General features: G+C 40.7%; 1 protein-coding gene across 1 annotated transcript in view; it reads left to right on the top strand.

The window, feature by feature from the left end:
* The window catches only part of HMCN1 (hemicentin 1), a 313,489-nt gene that overhangs the window by 279,382 nt on the left and 21,203 nt on the right, over positions 1 to 12,904 (top strand). Inside the window, exons 94-95 of the mRNA XM_066597086.1 lie at positions 6,087 to 6,236; positions 8,023 to 8,160. Of these exons, the coding sequence (XP_066453183.1) occupies positions 6,087 to 6,236; positions 8,023 to 8,160 (288 nt within the window). The remainder of the gene's footprint in view (positions 1 to 6,086; positions 6,237 to 8,022; positions 8,161 to 12,904) is intronic.

Here is a 12,904-nt window from a genome sequence, read left to right as displayed (position 1 = left end):
TATGTATGTCCAAGGAGATCAGCCATTCTGACTATAAGGCAACAAAGGAAGAATTTGCTCACAATATTATGTACAGTGGACAACCAGAAATGATAAGCTACTCTACTCAACCAAGCCCAAGCTACAAACAATCTACCGTACTAAAAAAGGGATATGGAGCAAATCAATACGTATGTTCTCTACAAATTAATGAGCATGCAGAAAATCGCCTAAAGTGAAAAACACAGTGGTCACATTTTTCTTCTAGCCCCTTCATGATCCAGGGCATATATTTGTGCCCTCAGGATGGAGATGTATAAAGTGGTCTCAGGAACCAAAGCTACTCCATGGTTTAAACAGCTGACACCTACCAACAGCTGAAACTAGTTCTGACCACAGCCTTCAAACCATGTAGATGCCGCAGTTAAGGCAGATTGTTCCATCTAAGCCATCAGAAAGAAGGGTGAGCATTTGATCGATCCGTAGGATCCCTGGGATATGATTGTGGAGTGCTGATGGGTTGCCATGTCAGTCTAAGATCTAATGTAGGTTCCCAGGGCTGCCATGTATTCATGCCTATTAAGCCGTACCTGTGGCAGGGCTTAGCAGGCTAACATAAAAACTATAAAACACTGCAATACAGAAGTACTACAGTATATTGTGCCAGCAGTCAATCGCATGTTAAAGTCCCATAGTGGAACTAACATAATTGAGGGGCTAAGTGCAAGAATAGCATATCGCAGCCCCTGAGCAAAACTGAGATTCCATCAACTGCTATCTGTGAATGTATACTGAAGCAAAATTTTCACAAATATTGTGTTGAGAATTGTAAAAATTCATTCAGATACCTGCACTACATGAATATTTACAGTATTCCAAAAGAACTTTTGCTGCAGTCTAAAGGCTTATTCAAACAGGTGTATATCAGTCGGGTTTTCACGCCCGGCCGATATACGCTGCCCCTCTCTGCAAGGGGAGGAGGTGGGATGGGACGGAAACTAATGCACTGAGTTCCCGCCCCCTCTCTGCCCCTTGCCTCTGTTTGCAATGGGAGGGGTGAGGGTGGAGCTATGTTCTGCCCCACCTCCTACCATTGCAAACAGTGGCGATGGGCAGAGAAGGGGCGGGAGCTAAGAGCCCTGAGTTGGGAAGTGCCATTACTGCACTGAGCCCCACAATTGTTAAAATAGGTTTTAAAAGCAAAAATTAAAATATACTAAAAATAAGAAATATAATAAAACCTTTTCCTGTTTTTCACCAAAGCATTTCTAAACAATAATAAAACAAATTAAACATAATCGATATTGTCATAGCAGTAAAAGTATAAACTATTAAAATATTACATTATTTATCCTAGATAGTGAACACCACAAAAAAAATGATAACATAACACCAGAATTACATTAAAAAAATGTGAATAAATATAATAAAATATGATTAGAAAGTCATATGTACCCCATAATGTCACCAATAAAAATGACAGGTCACAAGCCTTAAAACCGCATCAATGTAAAAATAAAATTATAGGTTTCAGAATATAACAGAAAACATTTTTGTCTTAAAAGTAGTAAAGCATAAAAAGAAACTACGGTATGTACATAAATTTGGTATCGTCATAACTGTACCGACCTGCAGAAAAAAAGTTAACATTTTTCCTTCATCACGTACGCTGTAAAAACTAAACCTAAAGAACAACGATGCAATTACATTTTTTTCTATTTTTCCCACAAAGAAGCTCTTACATAGCTATGACAAAAAATGAGAAATGTCTCAGGAACAAGGAGGTTAATAAGTATAAAATGGTCCATTTTGTATACAGACTTTTTGTCATTTTTGTCATGCATTACCATGCGCTTTTTTTTCAATTTTTGGCTCCCTATTTGCATTCGTTCATATTATTTTAAATTGGGAAAATACAGATCCGGATTTTCCTAGTAGAACATAAAAGCGATGACCAATAAGATCAAAGAAAGACATTAATGACGTATAGTTGCAGTGTCATCTGTAACAGGTCGTTATTACACATCTGTATTCAGACATGTTGCAATATGCTCATGTCAAACTGGCCTTGGGCTACTTTTTACTACTTTATCTCTAATATTTCCAGCTCTCTTATGTATAATTTTGGTGTATTTGCTAAACATAAACTTATAATGGGAACATATTTTAGGATCTACCATATGTTTGCAATAATATTCCTAATTGGTCCAATATTAGTGTTGTATTATGTAATAAATACAGACCTGAAGCGGTTCTCAAGAGTTTAACATGTTCGTGTAGCAGCAGGGAGTTTGATACAAACACAAATAACGATTACTCATCCATTAAAGGGGTTGTCCGAGATAAAGTGTTTTTGTAAAAACTGATCCTCCATTGGAAAATCATAATAAAGAGCTCATTACCATTTCTCGCAGTTCCTTGCTGTGTCACACGTGATAGCCCCAGGTCTCCTCATTAGAGTCAGGTTTACTGGCTCCAGCAGCCTATTTACAGGATATCACGGTCTGCTGCAGCCAATGGCAAAGCTCAGTGATCGATGGCTGAGCTCTGTCATTGTCTGTACATCATGTTCTTCCCATGGGGACCCATTTTCACAAAAAAAAACCTTTAATTTGGACAACCCCTTTAAATCCCCCTGCTCCAGCACTGCCACACTGGAAGTCTTTATTTACTTTAATTCATTGATGACATGTTGTACATCCAACCGTCTGCTGCAGCCAATCTTTGGCCTCTGCAAACTAGTGCTCTTCATGCAAGTATCATTGCTGAAGCCAGTGGTGTGCCATAACCAATGTAACCAATGAAGCAAATCATCGCTGCAGTAAATTGACCCCCTCATAACACATTTTGACAGCTGCTGGCAACTGCGACTGAATTGAATGGGTGTGAGTGAGACCTGCCTCTGATTGGCTCAGCGCTGAGCCAATCAGGGGGCAGGTCTGACTCACACCCCCTTCACACCCACTGCAGGCCGGCCGCGCTGAACTCCGGCTGCCGGGACAAGGTGAGTATATATATATATTTTATTTTAACACATTTCTGAATGAATTGCAGGGAAGGGCTTATATATTTAAGCCCTTCCCGACAATTCATCCCACACTCGCCCGCAGCGCATTGCTTTCAATGGAGCCGGCTCCATTGAATGCAATGCGCTGGACAGCTCCGGCCCGTTTCTAATGAAACGCGGCTAGGAGCAGATTTTCGGGTGATTTTCGGGCACCGGTCACGTGATTTGCGGTTGCGCATCCGTCATGCGATCCGCAAATCGCGCGAAAAAACGCCCATCTGACTAAGGCCTAAGAGAGAACTCTGATCGCAGTCATTAACCCGTTAAATGCCACTGTGAGACGACCGTTTGCTTATTAAAGATGTGCCTGTCTTTACTAAGCAGCCTTTTAAAATATAGTATAGTATAATGCAATACCATAGTATTGCATTACATAAGTAGACTATCACAGGTTCAACTCTCCTATGGAGACTAATAAAAAAATAAAGATAAAAAAATAAAGTTGTTTTTTTTTAATTATTCTAAAATATTAAAAGTAAAAAAAAAATAACCTTTTTCCAATCCTCACATCTAAAAATAAAAAAAAATCTAAAAATTGGTATCGTGAACCTCTAAAGCCTTAGTCACACGGGCGTTTTTTCACGCGATTTGCGGATCGCATGACGGATGCGCATCCACAAATCGCGTGACCGGTGCGCGCAAGTCGCCTGCAAATCGCCCGAAAATCTGCTCCTAGCCGCGTTTCATTAGAAACGGGCCAGAGCTGTCCAGCGCATTGCATTCAATGGAGACGGCAATAGAGCCGGCTCCATTGAAAGCAATGGGCTGCCGGCATGCGCGGGGTGAATTGTCGGGAAGGGCATAAATATATAAGCCCTTCCCTGCAATTCATCCTAAAATGTGTAAAAATAAAAAATATATATATACTCACCTTCTCCCGGCAGCCGGAGCTCCGCGCGGCCGTCCTGCAGTGGGTGTGAAGGGGGTGTGAGTCAGACCTGCCCCCTGATTGGCTCAGCGCTGAGCCAATCAGAGGCATGTCTCACTCACACCCATTCATGAATTCATGAATGGATGTGAGTCAGACCTGCCCCTGATTGGCTCAGCGCTGAGAGGCAGCAGTCACTCACCGATTTATGAATTCATGAATGGGTGTGTGAGTGAAACCTGCCTCTGATTGGTCAGGGCTGTGACCAATCAGAGGCAGATCATTCAGCAGGCGGGGATTTTAAAGCCCCGCCGGCTGAATAGTGCAGAGAAGCAGTTCAGGAGAACTGACAGCGGCCGCGGCTGGACTCCGGCTGCAGCGGAAAGGTGAGTATACAATTTTTTTTTATTTTAACACATTTTAGGATGAATTGCAGGGAAGGGCTTATATATTTATGCCCTTCCCGACAATTCACCCCGCGCATGCCGGCAGCCCATTGCTTTCAATGGAGCGGCTGTATTGCCGGCTCCATTGAATTCAATGGGCAAACATCGTTCTTCTCTGTCACAGCTGTTACAGCTGTGGCAGAGAAGAATGATTTGTATTGTATATGTTCTCAATGGGGTCGGCGCTGCTGCCGCTGGCCCCATTGAGCGCATATAGAGAAGAGAACAGGAATCGCAGATCGCACATAGGTGCGATCTGCGATTTCTGTTCTATAATTTATCGGACGAGCGCATAAAAAGCGCTCATGTGTTCGATACCATTGCAAAGCAATGGTTTTATAAAATCGCCGGACGCATGCGCATGCGCAAATCGCGGCAAAAAACGCCCGTCTGACTAAGGCCTAAAGGTCTATTTTTTAAACAAGATCACATTATTAACTGCATCAACAAAAATTTGAATAAAAATCTATAAAGATTTTGTATGTTCCCCAAAATGGTACCAACACAAACTACAGATTGTCTTGCAAAAGAACATGCCCTTTATCGATAGAAAAATAAAAAAGTTATGGTACACCAAAGATGGTGGCAGAAAGCTATTTTTTTTAAAAGGTATTTTAATTTTTTAAGTATTGCTATACAAAAAAAATAAAATAAAAAAATATGGTATCACTGTATTCCTACTGATCCACAGAATAAAGATAGCATGTCACTTTTGCTGCACCATGAAAGCTGTAAAAATAAAAATAGATCAATTGTCATTTTTTCCCCACTTTACCCCACTTCCAATTAATTATATGGTGCATGAAATGTAAAAGTGCGAAAAATACAACTCATCTCACAGAAAACAAGCTATCAGTTGAAAAATAAAAAGTTATGATTTTTTTGCAAGTGGAGATACCAGAACTGCAGAATGTGACCTGGAGGCAGGCACCTCAATGACTCTTGGTCATGAAAGGGTTAAAGAAAGACTGATGGGGACCACTGGTGTGGGGTGGGAACTTATTAGGTGAGTAGTGCTTGTTTTTTTCTTTTTATCTCGTTCCATGTTAGATAAATTTGTTGAACTCCCAGACAACCCTGGCAAATATTTTGTCCCAAGCAACAGTTAATTCAAAGTCTAACAAGCTTCAGGACTTGATATTTCACAATTTGGAGATTTTGCTGAAGCTGTAAAGTACCAATATATAACTTGCTTTAATTGGATTTTCATATTTGAGCAGTGCACTTTTTCTTTCTTTAGGTACTCAATTTTTTCTTTTGCTTCCATTTACCAGACATTTTTCGGTTTGATGTTCCTTATAGAGATGAGCGAGAATACTCGTTAAGGCGATTTACTCTAGAGAGCATCGCTTTTTTCGAGTAACTGCTGGCTCGTCCCTAAAGATTCGGGGGGGCCGTGAGGGTGAACGGGGGATTGGAAGAGAGAGATCTCACTCTCCACCCCGCTCCCCCCCCCCCCCCCCGCTCTCACCGCCGCCCCCAGCACCCCCCCTTCCGAATCTCCAGGGACAAGCCAGCAGTTACTCGAAAAAGGCGTTGCTCTCTCGAGTAAGTCGCCTTAACGAGTATGCCCATTTTCATCAAACATCTTTCATATGGTTCAGCAAACTATCAGTTCTGGTTCAACTTTCCTCCCAAATCTGTAACTCACAAATAAATCATATTTTGCATTTACTTTTAGTTTTGCATTTTTCATTTATTTAACTTCTCACTTTCTTTTCGTTAGATGGAGCTCAGTTCGTTAGAGGAACTCTTGTTGGAACCATTAATGACCTTGACCTCGGCACTGCATTTCTTAATGGCACAATTAGCAGCTCCCCTGATTCACATAGTAGCATTATAAAAGCACAATATAAAGACATCCCAAAGAGTCTAGGTAAGACCAGTAAAACTTTATTTTACATTTGGTAGGTCCTCATACGCTTGCCCAAGCAACGCTAACATGGAATAGATTTTTCTTGTCTGTTTTCATAGTTTTTCTATAAGGGCTAAGTCAGGCAAGCATTTTTTTTTGCGCAAAAAAGCACTCCACGCATTAGAAAATGCATGTGCCCATGGCTTCGTGCCCATTGCTTTCAATGGGGCCGGCGCTACAACCGCTGGCCCCATTGAAAGCAATGGGATGCAGACAACCTTCACAGCGATTTTCAGAGAAGGGCTGGAAATATAAGCCCATCCCTGAAAATCATACTTACCTTGTGTAAAGAATTTAAAAAAGTATATATACTCGCCTCTCCGTCGCTGTCGGGCTCCAGCATGTCTTGTCGCTTGGCTCCCCGGCATGTCTTGTCGCTTGGCTCCCCGCCACTGTTCTGAAGCTCTTTCAGCAGGCTGTGTCCCGAAAGGGCTGTGTCTAATTTGCTGAGCGCTCAGCCAATCACAGGCAGTGCTCAGCCATTCATTGAATGACAGCTGAGCGCTGCCTGTGATTGGCCATTCATTAAATTTAATGCGCTATGTGCGCAAAAGGAAAAATGCTTGTCTAACTGAGCCCTAAGCATGCACTTTTGGACAGGCAGAACAAACATGTTGTTAAGCATGTGCCATGACTACAATGTCAGCGCTAGAGCTGGTAACATTTTAATGAATGGAGGTGGGCCAAAACGATCCCCGGTCTACTTCACCTCCACTCACTAGCGATGCTCGTTCCTGTGTAAAAGTACAGGAATGACTATCAGTGGGACGACCTGTTGGGTATCTGCACCCGACAGGCCATCCCGTGTAAAAGGGTCCTAACTTTAAGATGAAGACAACAAGACAATATGTGGGTGGTGTTTGGCTTTTTGTGTGCATTAATTGTCATTAACTGTTTGCACAGACACTATATGGTCACAGCATGGTGTTTTATACAGGAAAGTATGGAACTAGTTTTCCAGAGACTGTTTGGCATTATGGCAGTATATTCCCTGATATAGTATCTGTATGGACATCTGACTTTAACCCTCTCCAATCCACTGTCTGACATCTAAAGACATTATGACTTAAGGCTGTACAGCTCCGATGTTGGAAGACATCCATCTGGGTTCTCTTACGGTATACTGCCAGCCTCTCTGCTGTCGGAGCCTATCCAACGTGTCACCTCATGCAGTACTGGCTTTAGCCAGCAGATAGCGCAGTTGTATAATGGCAGAAAAAGAGTAAGCCCCCTAGGAAAACCAGGGCACAAATTGGATTGAAAAGGGTTAATCTAGACATGGAGGGATATCTTTGCTTGCCACAGAGATATGTGCATTTTCTGAGCATCACCAAATATATATTTGCATGTATACATATATGCTCTCAGTTATTTCCCACCTGTGTGTAATACTGTAATTGTTTTTATATTGTAGGTGTGTTTATCCTTTTTTGTTATATGATTGTCTATATACACACAATGTAAATCTTAGTAGGTCCTGTACGCCATTCCTTTTTTTTTTTGTTTTTATACGTTTTTCCGTTTTGCAGTATCACTACGAGAAGAAAAATGCTTGTGTAAAATTAACCCATTGGAGACAATGAGATAATACAACTTCTGTGTGATATGCAAATGCACAGAAATTGTCAATTTTCTCACTTGAGAAAATAAGCCCTTTTTTGATGAATAAGGTTTCCAATTTTCTCTCAAATAAAGTATCTGCAGGCCACACAAAAAAACCTTAAAACAAATTCTTTACCCTCATTAGGCCCTTCTATGAGAAGTCTTGCCTCCATTTTGAATCCTATATATTGGACTGTAGCAAGAGAAATTGAAGAAGCTGTAAATGGATTTACACTTGCAAGTGGAGAATTTCTAATAGAGTCTCAAGTGGAGTTTGCAACAGGTAAGAACTAGCAAGTTTGGTTCCTATTTATCAAATTCAGGAATCTTGGCTGTGAGTTTTTTTTATGGATGCAATCATCAATAGTCTCTTAATATGTACATTTATCTTCAAAAATAGATATTAATGAAAATGGTCTGGAAACAATGATTCTTGTTAAAAAAAAAAGTAACTAATTAAATTAATAAATATGACAAAAAAAACCCCAAATGATATAAAGACTAAAAGTCATTGATGCCATTGATAGATCAGTAGCTGTGTGGGGAAAATAAATCCAGATCATATACTACTAATGCACTCTGATGACGATGTTAGAATGAGAAAAGTTTGGTATGGTGTTAGCCAGTAGAGCAAAATGTGATTGTTCTTAGTAAGAGAAAGCAAGTAATCTTGTAGATATGATACCTTTTTAATGGCTAACAAAAATACATGATGTTAATGCAATGTAAGCTTGGTAGTACAAAGTTGATTGCAGTCAAGGCCTTGAGTGGGGAATGCCTGCCACAACAGTATATAGGGAGAGTGCTGTGCAGGAAAAAAGACACACTGTCCCGAAGGACATCCAAAAAAAGAGCTAAAGCAAGGAGAAATCCCTTGGTAACAGCCCCAGGGAAGGGTAAAAACTATAAGTGAAGATAAAAAAGACCCCTGCGCTCAGAGTACCCCAGATGTGAAGACCACACCAAGATAATATCAAGGGAGGACCAAGTAACTGTGTATGGTTGCAAAACCAGGACTTGTAAATGAATAGTGGAAACTTCATGAACATATAAGTGATAGTTTATTAAATGTACACAGAGACAGAGTGCAATGCGTTTCAGAGCTCACAAGCTCCTTTCTCAAGCCCAAATCTACATAATAGTAACATAAGAGAAGACACGTTTGAGAAAAAGGTAAAGAGAGGACCGTGGCAAAAAAGACTCTCTGTGTGCATTTAATAAACTATCACTTATACGTTCATGAAGTTTCCACTATTCATTTACTATGCCTGGTTTTGCAACTGTGATGTTATAATGCAAGCTTTTGAACCAACGCAGGGTTCTGTTTCAGGCTCAAATGAAATAGATCCAAAGAGGCATGCATATTTATACACACATACTTAGTCATTGATAAGGGAGTGAAGGTTTTATGGTGCGTGAATTAGTGTTAGGGGGGTCACCATGTTAGCAGTGTTATCTATGCTATAGATTTCTCGTACTTCCCATTCACGCATGAATCCTCATGAAGAATTTAGCCCTCTATTAAAAGTGTCAAAAGTTCTTATAAATTTATATTCTCAAATTCTTCTATGGCTTTGTGACTTAAAATTGCCATTCAGTATCATAACTTTCCTATCTACTATGTCATGTCCGTGACTAGAAAAGTGCTTGGCCACAGGTAACTCTGTCTTTCTCTGTTTAATCGTGTGGCAATGAGATCTAATCCTCGCTTTAATTTTTTTATCCTATTTCTCCAACATAAAGGCCCACAACAGGACGTTTACTACACAGGATCAGGTGCACAACATTAAATGTGGAGCATGTGAATGTCCCCGGGATCTTATAGTTCTGCTATGTGTTGGGGATTTGTATCCTGTCCATGGTCTGTACATGTGAGCAGGTCTTACAGCTTCTTACCTTACTGGGATAAGTTCTTTTTTGTGTGTCGGAGGGCAATACACTCCTGATTGTAAAGTTCCGCAAATTCAAAGGTTGCCTGTAACATAGAAGCAGAGGGACCCGGAATATGATTTTCAGACTGTCATCCTTGTGTAGGGTATGATGGAGTCTCTTTGCGGTTTTCCTTAGTACGTCTAGCTGTGAATTGTAAGTCACTACTAGAGGAACATAATTGTTTCCTTCCTTCTCTGTGTATTGGAGAAGTTGATTTCTGGGTATCCTGGTGGCTCTGATGATTTGGTCATCAATTGAGGTGGGATGGTAACCCTGATTTAAAACTGTCCTTTTAAGATGGTACAGATGTTCTTCTCTGTCTGTTGGGTTGAAGCAGATCGGGTTGTATCTGATATCCTGGCTGTAAATGAGCGACTTTTTGATGTGTTTAGGGTGAAAGCACATCCTTTTGATGTGTTTAGGGTGAAAGCAGTCCCATCTGAGGTATGTGGGCCGATCAATCAGTTTCCGGTAAAGGGATGTCTGCTGTTTGAAATTTTTATGGTGGTGTCCAAAAGTTGATTTTGGTATACGAGTAGCTTAATGTCAGGTTTATGGTGGGGTGGAATACATTGAATCTCTCATGGAATTTTATTTGTTCTTGTTCGGTGTTTGACCAGATGATTATGATGTCATCGATGTAGCGGAAGTAGGTCAGTGGTTTGCTGGAGCAGGAGGCCAGAAAGTCACTCTCCACTTTTGCCATGAAAAGGTTGGCATATTATGGTGCAATTTTACTGCCCAGGGTGGTTCCAGTGAGTTGCAGGAATATCTCTTTGCCAAAGGAGAAATAATTGTGTGTGAGGATGAATCTTGTGAGTTGTAACATGGATTCAGAGGCAACCCCATTGGCCTTCAGGTGTGCCTGGCAGGCAGTCAGTCCATCTTCATGTGGGATGTTGGAATATAAGGAATCCACCTTCATGGTGGCCAGGATGGTGCCATCGGAGAGGGTACCTATGGTTGATAGTTTGTTCAGTAGGTCTGTGGTGTCTTGCAAGTAGCTGGTTGTGTTTCTCACCAGTGGTTGGAGGACACCTTCTACCCATCCTGAGATTCCTTCAGTAAAGGTTCCCACACCTCAAATTGGCCTTTCTGGGTTGCAAGCCTTGTGTAATTTTGGAAGCATGTAGAAAGTTCCAACCCTGGGGTTCTCCGGTATCAAGTCCAAACGTTTATGGAGCTTCTGATAACCATTCTCAATTCCCTCACATGTTTTTGAGTCGAGTTTTGATCCATTTTGGTGTCGTATCTTGTGTCCATCAGCTGTCTGTCTGCTTCTTTCTTGTAGTCTGATGTGTTCATGAGAACTATAGCACCACCTTTATCTGCAGGCTTAATGGTGATCTCCTTATTGCTCTTAAGTGCATAGATAGCCCTTCTTTCCTGCATATTGATATTAAATGTTTCACTTTTCTGCTTATCCAGTATAGTAGAATCACAACAAACCGCCTGAAATCACTTCTTTAGGATCTGGAGACAATTTAATGTAATGCTAAAGACATAAATTAGATTGGTGGATGCTTTGGTCAATAGGAAGAACAAATGTAATCCAACCTAAGACTAACAAATGAATCGGAGCAGCTGATTATATAGTTTTTTTATGAATGTGATATAATAAAAGCTGCTTTAAGATACTGACATTTGATGACAATATCTTTGATGTTAGCGAGTCTTGCATACAAGACACATAAGTACATATTTGCTAATATTAGCTACCAGTATTAATTTTCAATGAAGTGTGGCCCGTAGTCATCAGTGTAGTGCATGCCAGATTGATGTATAATGCCCAGCTTCCAAGTTGCAGCTGGCTTTCCTGTCCCATGATCGGGTGTGCCGCTGTTGAACCTCACCCACTTTTAAGTCGTTTTTTCAGTCAAAAATCGGGGCTTAGTAAACATTGCGTTCATCCTAAATGTCATTTTCTTCAATTCCAGTACAAAACGGACTTAATTACTTTTATTAATGTGCCTCAAAGAGTTTTACAATTTTATTTAAAAGTCATGGCATTAATAAAAGTTCTCGGTGACTATATCTAAAAAGTATTGGAGTATTTTACTATGTACCAAATTAGTCTTCAAACTTTAATCTCAGGGATAAAACCATAGACAAAATTAGACCTGACTTCAACAGTGTAAAGTGAAATCTTTCAAAGAGAAACTGTGGTGAAAACGGTTTTACCATTATAAATTGCTGATATTTTTTAGGCAATGCTCATATTTTCAGCTTGCCATGCTGCCAATGTTGGTTGCATGTAGTGGCGATATGCTCCTTGCAGTTCAACTATAGAGGAATAAACATATTACCTATCCACAGGATAGTGGTGTGTCTGAGCAGTGGAGGTCCAACTACTAAAGTCCAATTGATCACGAGAATGATGGTGCTTTGACCCCACAATATAAATAGAGTCGTGGCCAATCATGAGCGCTACCCTCCATTTATGCTTATGGGGCTACCAAAGGGAGACCGAGTGCATAAGTAATATTTTGAGATATCTTTAAAGGAGAAAAACAACCCTCCAACAGACATACAGTTTCTCTCCTATGAGGCATCACCCCCCGCCTCTTGCAAGTAATGCAATAAAACCTATAGACATACAAGTCACACCCATAGGTATAATCTAACCAAAAACATATCAGGGAAGAAGACACAAAGCTTAAATCAGTCTAATGAATCACATTTATTTTTACATAATGTGGACAGCTGAGGGCATGTGTATTGCTTACCTGAGGTAGACATAGCTCCAGGAGGCACTAGAGGAAGAAGGCAAGCCAGCAGAGGCAGTATGATCCTCTGGGCAATGTTCTACTGTAAAACCTTTGTTCAGACACTGTTGCATCCTCATCTAGCTCAGGAACAACAGAATTTAATGGCTTGGTTTTACCTTTAGGGTGTCAGCATTTCGGGACCATGGCCACGCTCCTCTACATGGATCATCTCTATTGTCATACATCTCACTATCTTCAACATGGCCTTTACGACCTTTACTTGCTGTCTGAACATAGACCTAGACTTCTCTGGTCTCTGAACCTTCTTTAGCTCGGCCTCCAGTGATAGGTTCTCTCTCTGCAGTGTCTTTAGTTTTTCTCCACTGT

Source organism: Eleutherodactylus coqui, chromosome 3 (assembly GCF_035609145.1).
Source record: "Eleutherodactylus coqui strain aEleCoq1 chromosome 3, aEleCoq1.hap1, whole genome shotgun sequence".
NCBI classification, from domain to species: domain Eukaryota; kingdom Metazoa; phylum Chordata; class Amphibia; order Anura; family Eleutherodactylidae; genus Eleutherodactylus; species Eleutherodactylus coqui.
The sequence above is the reverse complement of the archived record's forward strand: the minus strand, read 5'-3'. Positions and strand labels throughout refer to the sequence as shown.